At 35.9% G+C, this 15,696-nt stretch overlaps 1 protein-coding gene across 1 annotated transcript; it reads left to right on the top strand.

Annotated features, from left to right (window-relative positions):
• Positions 1–251: 251 nt before the first annotated feature.
• Positions 252–2,291, top strand: LOC120216842 (9-cis-epoxycarotenoid dioxygenase NCED2, chloroplastic-like). Its single transcript, XM_039214139.1, has one exon. It carries the CDS (start codon positions 302–304, stop codon positions 2,105–2,107), a length of 1,806 nt encoding a protein of 601 aa, XP_039070070.1. The 5' UTR covers positions 252–301; the 3' UTR covers positions 2,108–2,291.
• The last annotated feature ends 13,405 nt before the right edge of the window (positions 2,292–15,696 follow it).

The following is a 15,696-nucleotide window of genomic DNA, read 5'->3' on the forward strand; positions in this document are numbered from 1 at the left end:
AAATTATAATAGTTTAAATTATTTGAATGATCTCATTTGTATAAGTAGATATTAGTTTGAAGTAAACCCTGGCACGATACTTTTTTGTGAATCACCTAATGCCCATATGACAAATTCACCACGTGGCCATCAAATGGATTTTGGCACTCACCTCCAACTCTATTTATACCCCATTTTTCTTCTTCCCTCTCCAAAGCTCTCCAATTCTCTCGCCTTACACGCTTTCTTTTCATTTGCTAAGGCCGAAGGAAGAAAGAACAAAACAAGCTTTCTCAGTTCTTGTTTTACACTTTAAAAAGCTATGGCTTCTTCCACATATAATTGGGCTAAAGCCCAGATTTCCCATCCTCTTTCGTCTTCCTCAACTGCTCATTTGGACTGCTCTCCAACATCCATCTCCTGGATGAGACGGCAGCCCAACAGAAGCAACTTCGTGCACTCGGCTTTGCACTCTCCTTCAGTCCTCCATTTCCCTAAACAACCATACCAAAACCCCTTAATTCCCATAGTCGACAAGTCTGTAAATGTAGAAGCCAAAACTAGAACCCACCGCCACCCGCAGTGGAATCTCCTCCAAATAGCTGCGGCCATGGCCCTTGACATGGCTGAAAGCGCTTTGGTCTCACTCGAGCTTCAACACCCACTTCCTAAAACAGCTGACCCCCATGTGCAAATATCCGGTAACTTCGCTCCCGTCCCTGAACAACCCGTCAAGCAATCTCTTCCTATAACCGGCACCCTCCCTCCTTGCATCAACGGCGTTTACCTCCGCAATGGAGCCAATCCTTTATTCGAGCCCGTTGCCGGCCACCACTTATTCGACGGTGACGGCATGGTACACGCCGTCAGCATTGATAATGGCAACGCCAGCTATGCCTGTCGTTTCACTGAGACGCAAAGATATTTACAAGAGAAAGAACTGGGGCGCCCTGTTTTCCCTAAAGCAATTGGTGAATTACATGGCCACTCAGGGGTTGGCAGGCTCATACTTTTCTACGCGAGAAGCCTTTTCGGCCTCATCGATCACAAACATGGCACGGGGGTGGCTAATGCTGGCTTAGTCTATTTCAACAGTCGACTCCTAGCTATGTCCGAAGATGATCTTCCGTACCACGTGCGCATCACTTCCTCGGGTGATTTAGAAACAATTGGAAGATTCGATTTTGATGATCAACTTAAATCCACAATGATTGCGCACCCCAAAATCGATCCTTTCTCCAAGGAACTCTTTGCTTTGAGTTATGATGTTATCCAAAAGCCTTACTTGAAGTACTTCAGATTTCAACCTGACGGCACAAAATCTCACGTGGAGATCCCTCTATCCGTGCCGACCATGATGCATGATTTCGCCATCACCGAGAATTTCGTGGTGATCCCTGATCAGCAAGTGGTGTTCAAGCTACAAGAGATGATTACCGGCGGGTCGCCCGTCATTTACGATAAGAACAAGAAGTCTTCCTTCGGGATCCTTCCTAAAAATGCAAGTGATTCCAAGGATATTATATGGGTTGAATCCCCTGACACTTTCTGTTTCCATCTATGGAATGCTTGGGAGGAACCGGAATCCGATGAAGTTGTGGTGATTGGTTCATGCATGACACCTCCCGACTCTATTTTCAACGAATGTGACGAGAATTTGAAAAGTGTTTTGTCCGAAATTAGGCTTAACCTGAGGACGGGTAAGTCCACGCGCCGCCCAATAACCTCGGAATCAGAGCATGTGAACTTGGAAGCTGGGATGGTGAACATAAACCGGCTTGGAAGGAAGACACGGTATGCTTACCTTGCCATCGCTGAACCATGGCCAAAAGTGTCGGGATTTGCCAAGGTTGATCTTTTTACTGGAGACGTAGAGAAACACATTTACGGTGATCGAAGATATGGTGGGGAACCGTTTTTCTTGCCTCGAGACGACAATTGTGAATCAGCTGAAGATGACGGTTATATTATTTCCTTCGTTCACGATGAGAAGAACTGGAAATCAGAGCTCCAAATAGTGAACGCCATGAATTTACAGCTCGAAGCTTCAATTAAATTACCATCCAGGGTTCCATACGGGTTTCATGGCACGTTTATAGACGCCAAGTCCTTGGCAAATCAAGCTTAGTTAGCCGTAAATTAAAGAGTACCCAAAAAAAAGCTTTATTGTGCAGGAAAAGTTTTACCAGAGGGACCCGATTCTCCTGGGAAAATAAGTTTTTGGGGGTTAAATAGTAAGAGTATTTTTTAACCCTATCTAATAGGTTTCAAAGAAGTAACCAGTAGCTTTTTAGCATTGTAGCTATAAAGTTTGAGCTTAGGTGGGTTCTGTTTCCTTTCTTTGATACAGTTCTACAATGTACACAAAACAGAACAGAGTTTGCCTCTTTCCTCTGATCCAAATTATTTTTAACTAATTACGTTCGTAGGTTCATGTTCGTTGGATTTTCTTTTTCTTAATCTACAATTATTCTTTGAATAATGTTGTTCACATTTCGGTTTGAAGTATATAAGTTGCTTATTGTCTTTTGGGTTTGGCGGCTACAATTGACATTTTTTTCTCCTTATCTGCGTATATGGAAGAACATCCTGAGTCAAAAAGCACATGATGTTTAGCTTCCATGGTCAATTGAAGACTTGAACTCGTATTAAATTGGCTTTGTATAGACAAAAAATAGTAAGAAATCCCTGGCGGGGATTAACGCAGTCGCAGTAAAAAATCGAAAACTGGTCTTGGCTCCTTACATCACTCGATTGTGACCGTTGCTACGTCACCTTCTCGGGGAATTTGTTACATAACTTTCTTTCGCGTCCATAATTTATTTAGCAATTTTAGCGATCAAATGCTTCTGTTTGTCTTAGAACATATTTGATGAAATTATTAATGTGTGGTTGCATTTTTTTAATGGTAATTTATTTATCCATAAAATTCACAATTACAATTATATGTAATCGTATTAATTAAATTATTAATATAACAATTAAATATTTATTTTCACATTAAATTTTTAATTGATATTTAATCTCAAATCAATACATTAAAAAAAAACTAAAATTTGTGCCTAATTTGAAAGATAAATTATATAATTAATATCCTCTAAAAGAAAGAAGAAGGGAAGAGAAGTCTTATTTGCATAATCGATGGCAAATAGTTGGGAAAACCTGATCAATATGTGAGATTTGGGTGGCGCACTCGAAGGATGAATATGACTTAATACACAAAGAAAACAAGGAATGGCTACGGTCCACATTAAAACCTAGTTATTTTCATTACGACTATATTTCTATTTTTGGAATTTTATGTAAATCAATTCATAATTTACCGGAGAATGAATATAGGCCACAAATTTTTATAAAAGGCCGATGTGATTGTATGGAGGATGACATGTTTAAGTTTCCGACTCCCTCGTTGAATAACAGGACAATGCAAGTGGGATTTCAAAACCAAATAGATCAGACTTCTGATTAACTTCATTGCAAGGAATCTGGTCTTACGCACATTCCGATTTAATACAATATGAGAATAATATAAATATATTTATTTAAATATAAAATATTTTTACTACGATAATAAAAATATATAATCAATGTGGCTATTTATTATCATGATTTTACAGGGAAAAAGCAAACAGAACTGGCTTTCTTTCTCTTGCACTTATTTCCAGCCATCAAAAGGATTGCGGCTTGCCATAATCTTGGAGATCATATTAGTCCTCATTAAAAAAATAAAGCTTACCATATGTTTCTATCTAACAATATCTTATCAAATGTTTAGGCTGTTGACTTCGAGTTTTCGAAATTGGCGCTGAAAGGCTGTTTGTTTAAGGCTCCCGTTAATTATTTTTTTCTCAATATAATTTAGAATGATTTTATCACGCTTCACAAGCATAGTCGAGCATGAACACCGTTAAGTATTATTAATTTAATCTATAAAAATTTAAGATTTTAAATATTAAACGTGTAATTATAAATTAGTAAAAAATTGAAAGATAAATTATTTAAAATAAAATATTAATTATATAATTTTTTATAATTTTTTTAACAATAAAAATTATAATTTAGCATTAAAAAATTATGAAAAATAATATAATTAGTATTTTATTTTAAATAATTAACCTTTATATTTTTAACTAATTTATAATTATACGTTGAGTCTTTTAGAATTTTAAAATTTTTATAAATTAAATTAATAATGCTCAACAGTATTCATCGTTAGTGATACTCGTCGAGCATTATAGAGTTTTCTTATAATTTAATATAGAAATTCATATATTTAATTACACAAAATATTAAGTAATTAATTCCATCATTAAAACTTTATAAAAAGAATTTTTACACTAAAGACTCTAATCTTTTACTTATTGTCTAAGTTAGATTTTCTCCCAATATTTTTGTGCTACCTTCTTCTTACCCTTAATTTTTGTTTAGTCGACGACAACAGTTATGTTAATGTTAATTGTCAACCGTAAGTGATTATTAATTCTTTTATTTTTTTAGACTATGTATTTTGTTTTTTTCTTGAGGTTTTTTCCATTTTTAAATAAGATTTTTTATCATTGTGGCACATATTTTCTCACTCTTGTGGCACAATCATTATGGTTTTTGATACATTTTTTGCATATATTTACGGTTGTTTTGGTGTTTGTAAAAAGACCCTTATGATATTTATTTTTTGATTAATTTATCAGTGGTCAAATATTGTCAGATCCCAGATCCATTCTTTGATAAAATGTTGTTTGTCGATATAATCGGAATTGTGTAAAAAATCGCTCACCACTCATTTATCTCTTCATAAATCATCTCGTTCGACAGAGACAATAACATTTTATGAAAGTTACTAAATTCTTTTGATGTTAGTCATCATTCTTAAGATAATATTTTTTTTATAAATAAATGGATGTTCCTTTTTTCCCATATGTATGGGGTAAGGGGGAGGTAAGATAGTAGGCTGCTCCCAACATCAGGTTGATGAGCAGCTTCCGTAGGAGACTTCCGAATTATGAAATGTCCTCCGTAGGATTCGATCCCACGACCTCAAGGTTAAGAACCTTGTGCTCTACCAACTGAGCTGGATGATCATTTGTCATCATTTGTATGAGATTTTTGTATATCGTCAAATTTAATATTTTTATTTTTTTATGAGTTTTTTAGTGACAATTGTCATCATTTTTTTCCTCTATCCCAAGGTACATTATAATTTTGATTTCTTATTTTATTTTTATTAATAAAATTTACTTATCACTGTCAAAAAACATTAAAAAGAAACTTATAATGCGTTCAAATAGTGTGCAACACTCCTACAAAATGGAATCTTTGGTGACTAAGTCCCACGAGCACCATTGAATTATAACCCTGATTTGATCACATCCATTTATTGCATTAGATTTAAACTCGTGCTGAGTCGGATCTTTGTTTCAGTTTAAACTCTTGGTAAACAGTGTCCAAAAAATATCCAATTAAAAGGGTCGCCTTAGTAAGAGAACATTAAGTTCTTTTTTGTGGGGTTTAAATTTCATCATCTAAAATCTTTGCACCATGACGAAATGGATGATGCGCACTTCTAATATTACTGCCACTTATAAATTGTTTTAACTCAATTGCATTCAAGATACATGCTTTAATTTCACCCCTTTTCAAGAGAATTATCAAAAATAACAATGATGATTCTATTTATTTATAGAAACTAAAAAGATAAAAAATGATATCTAAATAGTACATAAGTTGTGATGATTTATATTTTTAGTCAACATTCGTACGTTGACTCGAGTCATAAATATATAGATTAATTAGAGTTTGTTTTTTTAAAAAAGAGAAATTTTATATGCATTCCAAGACAATGAAATATATAATCAGACAAACGGAGAGATCTCGTTAAAAAACTCCTGAAAACTAAGTACAGAAAAAATAGTGCAACTTCCGATGTCGCAAAAATAAAAATCATGACTCTAAACATTAAGGTAAGATCATAAAATCATTAAGGTAATTTTGAGCTTGACCGAATAAGAATTAAGTCCAATTAAATCCCGTCAACCATGACTCTAAACATTCCATATTTATACTACATTATTAGATTTATTTTTATAAACGTATATACTCATAGGACCTTATTCATATTTTACTATATAAACTTTATTATTATTTTAATTTACGTTTGTTCGTATTCATTAGAGCAATGAAAGTATGGTACTTTGAGTAATTAATTAAGTTGTAAAGTATTAACGACCTATTTATTTAATCCAGGTTTTTAATTAGAGCTGTAACACCCTAACCCGATCCGTCACAAAGTCGATCGATTAGAATGTCACACAAAATCACTGTAATGACTAACCCCAAAAATTTTCTTGGAAACCATTTGTAAAACCATCATTTAAGGACCATTAAATGAAACGTAAATCAACGTAATCATTTAAGTTTATAAAGGGAAACTCCCAAAATATTCATATGACAAAATAATAAAATCGAGTATAAAAATAAAGTTATGACTCAAGTACATGAAGATCTTTGAATAATGCATGCCCTCTAGACAAAAGACGTAAGACATACTCTACTGCTGCTCGAACTGCCTGAAACGTCAACTATGCGATAGATCCTCGAATGCTCCTCCTACGTACCTACATACATAAACAAATTATGAACACTGAGATAACTAGCTCAATGCCACGCTAAAAACTAAACCATACTAAAAGTATTCATTAAATGCTTATGTTATCGAGTACAATAAAGAAAGTGAGTATACTCGTATACTCACACTACTCTAGGGTAGACATCATGGTGTGGTCGGAGGGTTACAAATCTTGGGACACACACCCCTCTAGCCTACCTAGGGTGAGATTCAAAATTTTTGCATCAAATACAACACCCAACTAATCCACCCCTCGCGAGTGTTCGGTCCTCATGCCCTAGATAGTCTCAAAGTGCCTCGCGTACTTGCTTAAGGATATTTGGATACTCTATACCTTGAACTATCATCATATACTAAAGTAACTCAGGTGTCCTGACCGTTTCCTAAGCATCAACCAATGCTAGTTTTATGTCGTCTTAATTGATATTGTTTCTAGTTGTAATTGAACATTAACAAGATTCTCACTTGTAGTTTTATTTGATGGTATTTTAGTATTATTGAGTCCCTCAATATCATTTCTAAATCCCTTAGTTTTATTGCCCAAAAATGTGCGATGGTACCAATACTGAGCCCTTTTAGTATCAATAGTGACCCACAAGTATCAATATTCACCCTTGGGTAGCGATACTTACACGGTGATTACAAGCTAAGAAATAAGGGTATTATCGATACTCTTGAACCAATATCGATACTTTTGAACCAGTATTGATACTCATGAACTAGGGTATCGATACTATCTATGTATCTATAATGCCTTGATTCTCGAATTAGTGATTTCGGGCTAACACGAAGTGAATTATATAAACCCTTTAGGCTTGTGAAGTATTGAGTGGTTTGGGCTTGGAATTGAGCTCATTATGGATTGAAAAGGGTAATTTTAGTTTAAAATTGAAATAAAAAGGACTAAGTAGCAATTTGACCCCAATTTGAAAATAAGATTGAAGACATTTATGTTATGTTAGGTCACCTGGGGAAGAAACAAGGAAAAGTTTGTGAGTGTTCTCATTTTAACCCCACTATTGTATTCTTCTCCATTCCATAGTTTCTCCTTTCTTCCTTGGTGAGTTGAACAAATGAACAAAATTTGTTGTCTTCCATTTCAAATATGAAATTCCAAAGGTAGGTTTGGAAATCTCCATGTTGTAAGCTTCATTTTAAGCCCCCAACATCAAAGTTTGCCCATAGTTAGGTTTTAGGATTTTATAGCTCTTGGGTGTTTCAATCATTCCCTAAGAGTCTAGAGTCACGTTTTCATGTTATTATTCTTTTTAATCCTTCAAGTAAGTTAGTAATCCATTCATTTACTTTTGGTTAGTAAGAGAATGAGAGAAAGCTCAAAGGTGAAGGCTAAGGAGAAAAAGGTCCTTGGGTGAGCTTGAGGTTGATCCTACAACTCCTAGGTGTAAGGTAACATACTTATAACCTTCCCGTACTACTTTTAGATCAGCATGTATAGTTTTGGTGATTGTATAAGTTTATGAGGCATTTGGGTGCATTTGGGGGTTCAAGGCATGAAAATGGGAATTTATTATTATTCATGCATAAAGTAAAGACCTTTAATGTTCCTTAAGTACGAAATAAGATATAAACAACATTTAGGGGCCTTGGGGACACATTATGAATGAATTGGAGAGTTTTAGTGTCACACCCCAAAATCTTGGTTAATATTTCGGTCTTGATAATTCAAAATTTTTATTAGGTTTAATTTTTAAATTTAAAAATATTTCTGTTAATATTTAGGTCTTGGTAATATTTGTGACCCCAAAATCTTGGTTAATATTTTGGTCTTGATAATTCAAAATTTTCTGAAAATTTTATAAAGTTTAAGGGCTTATCTTGTTATTTTGTCAATTGTCCACCTATTTATACTTCTGTCCAATCGGTTTAGAAATTCATATTTTAAATAGAAGTTTTATTTTATCTTAATTTGTTTTTTATTATTAAAATATTATCTTTAAATTTGATTTAAATTAAGGCTTAATACAAAAATAAGTGCCCAAACTTTGCCTCGAAATACATTTTAGTGCCTAAAGATTTTTTCGTTAAAAATAAGTGCCTAAAGTTTCAAACGTTATACTTTTAGGTTCTAGGATGTTAACTAGTGTAAGATATCTTCGTTAAGTGACAGATGTTGCGTTCTGGAATTTTTTAGAATTTATTTAAAAATTTTAAAAATAACTTTTTTGTAAAACAACCCAAAACAGACCCCCCGTGCAGCACCCTTCCCCCTTCCCCAAGCCGCCGGTCGGCCAGCGGTGATCGTCACCGCCACCGCAGTCATTACCGATGTCGACCCCCAATCAGGCCCTCGTTGGCATTTTTTCGTAATATGCCACCGTTTGTCGTAGAGGAGAGTTCAAAGGTTCATCAGATTTTAAGCCTTTGTCGTCGTTCTTCGTCGATTCTGGCCTATTCCAACGTCCATAAGCAACATTGCCGCCTCCATTTGAACCAAAATGCTATTCTGACCAAAATCCAACCGTTCGACGACAACGATGATGGTCGGATATGGACGACGATCGTTTGGGTTAGAAAATTGAAATTAGGAATTTGGGATTTGGATATTGAGGATTTTAGATTTATGGATTTTGGGTGACAATAAGAACGAAGATTGATCTATGGGTGGGTTGTGATGGGTGGGTGACCGTTCGGTGATGACGATGATTTCTGGAGATGGCTGAAGAACGGTTGACAATGGGGTTGAAATGAACAATTTTAGCTTTTTAGGGTCTTTTCTATAGTTTCATGAAAAATTGGGGTTTTTTAAAATAAATTAAACCCTTATTTATTTTTTCTTTTTTAATTAAAAGTAATATTTTTATTATTAAAAAATAAAAAATAAATAGTAGGCACCTAAAAGTATAACTGAGAAAACGTTAGCTACCTATTTTTAACGAAAAATTCTTTATGCATTAAAATGTATTTCAATGCAAAGTTTGGACACTTATTTTTGTATTAAGACTAAAATAAACTTTATTTTCTTTTTATTATTATATGAGGTTTTATTATTATAATAATGGTAAGTGTATTTAAGGGAAAAAGGATTTGGAAAACCCTTCTTCCATATTGCATAACGTAGCCGCCAAAATCTTAAATTTTTTTTTAATTTTTTGTTGTCGTCCCATCAACTTGTATGATCTTTGTCTTTGAATTCTATTGCAATGCCATTCCATCGTTTCTGTTTAATCTCGGTGACTTCATAAGGTGGAAATCTGGGGCCGAATACACCTTCTCCGTTTATATGTATTAATGGTTTGGATGATGAAACCGATACGAGCATTAATTGGAATCAAGATGGAGTAATGTTCGTAGATTTTTAATGGTTTTGATTATTATTAGGTGCGTGTTTTACCGTGCTACAACCATTTTAATTCTGTTTAATATTTTTCTGTGAATTTAGAATAATTAAATTATGACTGATTTCATGATGATGCACCTAAATCTCTATATGTCTTTATTTGTTTTACTATGATTTGTATTCTAGACTGCATATTGACTGATTATCAAACCTGTTTTTGGATTACATGTGAGATGCCCAAACCATATATTTATAAATTATCTGTGAGATGTCTAAACTACATGTTCCCGAAATAACTGTGAGATGTCTTAACAATATATTCCTTGAACTGTGACTGTCTGAACAATATGTTTATTAAAATGTGATTGTTTGAACGATATATATTTTTAATTGTAACTGTCTATTTCTGTATCACATGCCTTGGGTTTTCTTGTAATCTATAAAAACATGTCACTTGTCTGGTTTCATGGGTTGGGATGTGAAGGAGGAAGTTTAGTGGTCCACCGTTCCTATTTTAGCAGTTTATTGCTCTTGGTAGTGTAACCGTTATACGGTTCTCCCAAGCTATTTTTCGCCACTCTTGTTTATGTGATTCATTGCATCTTGTTTGGCGTTTGGATGATTACGAGCTCTTGGGAACTCGTCCTATGAAGCTTAACAGATGGTTGGGCAGTTAAGAGCTTACTAGCTCGTGTCTGCATTCTGGTCTTTTTTGTGTGTATTAATGAATCTGTTATGTATGCTAGTTTGAATTTTGTGAATATTTTGCTTGTTCACACATTTTGACCGCACTGAGCTCTATAGCTCACCCCCTTTATTTTTTCCTCTTTTCAGATATTTGAGGACATTAGGATCTGATCGACATCTCAGAGATCAAAATCTCAAATTTTAAATTATATAATTTTTAAACTGTTTTATAATAAAGTGATAATAATTGTATAAATTATTTAAAAATTTGACTTTATATATGTTAAAAATATCTGAATTGATTTCTGGATCACTTTGGTGATCAATGTAACCTTTAGGATTTGGCTATAACATCTGGGATAGGTTTAGAGGGTTACATTTAGACTAGTAAAACATAGTTTTCTAGGCAGAGGGTATCGGTATTGTAAGAACAGTACTGATATTGTCAATCGTGTAAAGGCAAAATTGAAAAGGGTTTGTGAGGAAAGTATCGATACCCCATCAAGGAGCATCGATACTGCTTAAGTGGTATTGATACTCGGGGCCTAGTATCGATACTTGGAGCCTTGATCAGAAACATCGAAGGCAATTTTGATATCGGTACTAATGGGAGTATCGATACCGATGATAGAGTATCGATACTTCCAATAGAGGTATCGATACCAAGGTATTTTTCAAAACATTGAAAATAATTTTGGTATCAATACTCAAGGGAGTATTGATACCCAAGAGAGGGAGTATCGATATTGAGATATTTTCCAAAACATTGAATGCAAATTTGATACCAATACTTGGGGAAGTATCGATACCATAGAAGCGGAGTACCGATACCCAAGGAGGAATATTGGTACCATTGTGGATTTTTAGGCTTTTAGCTTGGATTTGAAAGATGAAACCAATGGGAGTTCGGTGAGGGAAACCTTCTAATAAGCTTACAAGTGTAATACCTTGATGAATTATATGATAACATAATATCTTAATAAGGTAAAATTCCAAAAGACTTATGCCTTGCTTGATGCTCAGGAAATGTTGAGGACACCCGAGTTACTTGTGTACGACGTTGGTATAGTTGATTTAAGGATTATCCGGATATATCAAATCCAATTATTGTGCACTTTAAACTTGTAGTTGCATGTACCGATGCTAAGTGACCCAGGTATATCCCGAGTACTCTAGAGGAGTAAACTAGCTGAGCAAGATACTGATGCTATGTAACTCGAACTTATCTCAAGGTATAGGGAGACATTGATGCTTTGTGATCCAGACCTCGCATATGATTTCTTAGTAAGTAAATAAGGGTGTGAGTCTCGTGATGCTAAGTGACCCAAGCTACGCCACGATGCTTACTTGGTTATTGTGTTAGTGTATGAAAATGTCCAAATCTATACTTGTAACATGCTTATATGTTGGATGCATGTAGTATAGTTTGGTTGTTTGTGTGACACTGAGCTTGTGGGCTCAGCGTATGGAATATGTTTTCGAGCTCAGGTTCTTAGGTGTCAGTTGAGGAGTTCATCCCTGAATTCAATACTTCTAGACTCGATCTTTCATCATTGTACGTCTCGAATATTGTAGAGGGTGTGTACTATCATAAACCTTAGATATTTATTTATTTGAGTCGTAAACTCTATTTTACACTGATGTATTTTAGAGACTATCGTCAGGAGTATTTACATACTTATATTTGGTGCATGTACTATCATTCTGGGAATTTATATTGTTTTCGATTGTTAAAATGGTCAAATGTTTTTTTTGTAAAAATGGTTAATCACTTAGGTGGTTCTATTTGACATTATAATCATCCAAACTTCGGGTCAAATCAGATTAGGGTATTACATTTAGTGGTATCAGAGTGTCAGGTTTAGTTCTTCATAGGACTCGTGGGTTAGAGTCGTTAGGTGTCAATGAAGTACATGTCTCTAGAGTGTAAAGCGTAGTTAAATGTCTGGAAATGGTGATGCTGACTCTTCTTCTTTCTTGGAAATTGTAGAATATTACAGATGATTCTTCTTATAGTTAGTAGGTTTATGAATAGAGACGTGCCTCTATTGTTGAAGATACGTAGACGAGTTCTTTCCCGACTGTGATGATGTGGGCATCCTGAATGAAGCATACATAGATGAGGCCACGTTCTTTAAATACCTCACTCAAGCACTGAGGCACATCATTAAGGTTATCCCTAAGGCACCCATTACACCCGCATCTCCTGTACCACCCCCAGTAGCCCCTCAGGAGTCCTTGGTCGAGAGAGTCTACCGCTATAAGGCCACATACTTTTATGGTTTTAGTGACGACGATCTTATAATTGCTTAACATTGGCTTCGCGAGACTACGCGTACCTTGAGACAACTTCATCTTACGCTTAAGGGTAAGTTAGAGTGCATCACCGCCCTACTGAAGGGTGATGCATTAGAGTGGTGGGAAACTGTGGAGTTGGCACTAGAGCCAAAATGCCCGACTTAGGTGTTTTTCCTGTCAGATTTAAGAACAAAGTATATCGGTGAGAATCATATTGATGAATTGATAGACCGATTTCTATATTTAAATTAGTGTGACCACTCTGTGTTTGAGTACGAGAGCAAGTTCTTATGTATGAGTCATTATGCGTCGAAGTTAATGACCACCTAGAGTTTCAGCTAGTTGACTCGTCAGGCCAAGGTTGTCAAGTGAGTCCTGAATAGGAGAGCCCTTCTTTCGAGTGACATTGGGGGACAGAGTCGTAAAGCCCCATACACTACTAGATCATCCCAAATATCAGTCAGAGGACCAAAGACTCCCAAGGGTCATGAAGACCTTCTTCTTCTCAGTCCCAAAGGTCGGGACATGGCTCAGTCCGTAGATTGGGATCCAATGGCCTTAGGAGACCGTTAGGTTCAACTTATGTGATGAGCACTAAAAGATCAAGTTGGATTACGAAGCCCCCGACTTGTAGGCATTGTGGTATAAGGCACTTGGAGGAGTGACATAGAGTCTCTAGTGTATACTATGGGTATGGGTCCCTTGAGCACTTCATCAGAGACTGCCCCGAGGCAGGGAGTGTGACAACACCAGTTGTGTACTGCACAATCAACTCCGAGGGCTCAAGGTTCTCTTTAGAGATGAGGTAGTTCAACTTTTGGATAGTACAGTAACGGTAGCGCCAGATCCGTAGTCGATCTTAAGGCTACAGTTACCTTACGTAGTACGTAGTCAGAGCTTATAAGGACTTTGAGGCTACTGATGTCATCTCAGGTATATTTACAACTTTTGGTGTGCTTGTTACTACTTTGGTAGACCCGAGGTCAACCCACTCCTATATTTGTTGTAACCTTATCCGAGAGAGTGCTATTCCAATTGAGGACTTATAAGTCAAGGTTTGAGTTTTGAGTCCTTTAAGACTAAATGTGTTAGTGGACAAGGTCCACCGTAGGTGCCCGGTAAAGATTCAAAGACAAGCCTTTCCAACCGACTTGATGAAACTGCCCTTTTAAGAGTTTGATGTAATCCTTGGGGATAGATTGTTATCTGATCATGATGCGAGTCTAAGGTGTAAGGCTAGACAACTTAAACTTCGTAAGTTGGATAACACCAAGATTATAATGTTAAGCTAAGAGCTTAGTTGGGCCTCGATGATTTTTTTGACCTTAGAGGCCTATAGATTAATAAGCACGGGTTGTGAGGCGTTTTTAGCTCACATGGTCAACATTCATATTTTAAGTCCAGTTTCAGAGGAGATTCGTGCAGTTAAGGACTTTCCCGACGTCGTCTTGAAAGAATTTTTGGGTTTTCCACCAGATAGAGAACTAGAGTTTGGCATTGAGGTTATGTCCAGTTCGGCTCTGGTGTCCATAGCTCCCTACCATATGGAAACGATAAAGTTAAAGGAACTAAATGTGAAAAATTAAGAAATTATGGAGCGAGGATCTATTTGACCAAGTATATCATTTTGGGAAGCATTGGTGTTGTTTGTAAGGAAGAATGATAGGCTAATGAGGTTGTGCATCAGCTATCGGTAATTGAATAAGCTAACCATGAAGAACTGATATCCATTTCCAAGGATCGATAATTTTTTAACCAACTTAAGGGATCTAGGGTGTTCTCTAAGATCTATTTGAGGTTGAGGTACTACTAGTTGAAAGTTAAAGAGGCCGACATAGTGAAGACTACATTTAGAACTTAGTATAGTCACTTTGAGTTCCTAGTGATGCCTTTCTGTCTCACCAATACCCCAATTGCATTCATGGACTTGATGAATAGGATCTTTTCTCAGTACCTAGATCAATTCGTAATGGTTTTCATCGATGACATCTCGGTGTACCCACGTTCTGAGGATAAGCATGATCGTCACCTCTATATTGTGCTTAAAACTTTTAGAGAGTATCAGTTGTTCGCCAAATTCAATAAGTGCGAGTTTTGTTAATCAAATGAGTCATTTTTAGGTCATGTGGTGTCCGTCTAGGGTTTCCAAGTTGGCCCTCAAAATATCTGTGTCGTGGTTGAGTGAGAGCCACCAAGGAATGTGTCTAAGGTGTGCAGTTATCTAGGAGTTGCTGGTTACTACCAAAATTTTGTTAAAGGGTTTTCTATAATTTTCACTTCAATGACAAAGCTACTGTAAAAGGGGTATCGCTCGTATGCGATTATAAGCATTAACAGAGCTTCGAGAGACTAAAAGAGGTTTTGACTTGAGCACTTGTGTTGACTCAGTCAGAGTCGGGTAAGAATTACATCCTATTTAGTGACACTTCACTAAATGGGTTAGGTTGCGTATTGATGCATGAAGGTAAAGTAGTGTGTGTGTGTCCCGAAAACTTAAATCTCATGAACATAACTACCCCACTCATGATCTAGAGTTGGCAGTCATAGTCTTTGCCTTAAAAATTTAGAGGCTATATCTCTTCGGAGAGAAATAAGTGATATATCTTCACCGACCACAAGAGTCTGAAGTAGTACTCACGCAATAGGAGTTAAACTTGAGGCAACAAAATTGGGTGGAGGTTCTTAAGGATTATGACTGCGTGATCAACTACCACACGGGTAAGGTAAACGTAGTGGCAAATGCCTTGAGTAAAAAGATAATGTTTGATCTTCGAGCATTATTTGCACTTTTGAGTTTGACCGTCGATGATGG

The sequence above is a fragment of the Hibiscus syriacus genome, unplaced genomic scaffold (genome assembly GCF_006381635.1).
Source record: "Hibiscus syriacus cultivar Baekdansim isolate YM2019G1 unplaced genomic scaffold, ASM638163v2 tig00110174_pilon, whole genome shotgun sequence".
Lineage (NCBI taxonomy): Eukaryota > Viridiplantae > Streptophyta > Magnoliopsida > Malvales > Malvaceae > Hibiscus > Hibiscus syriacus.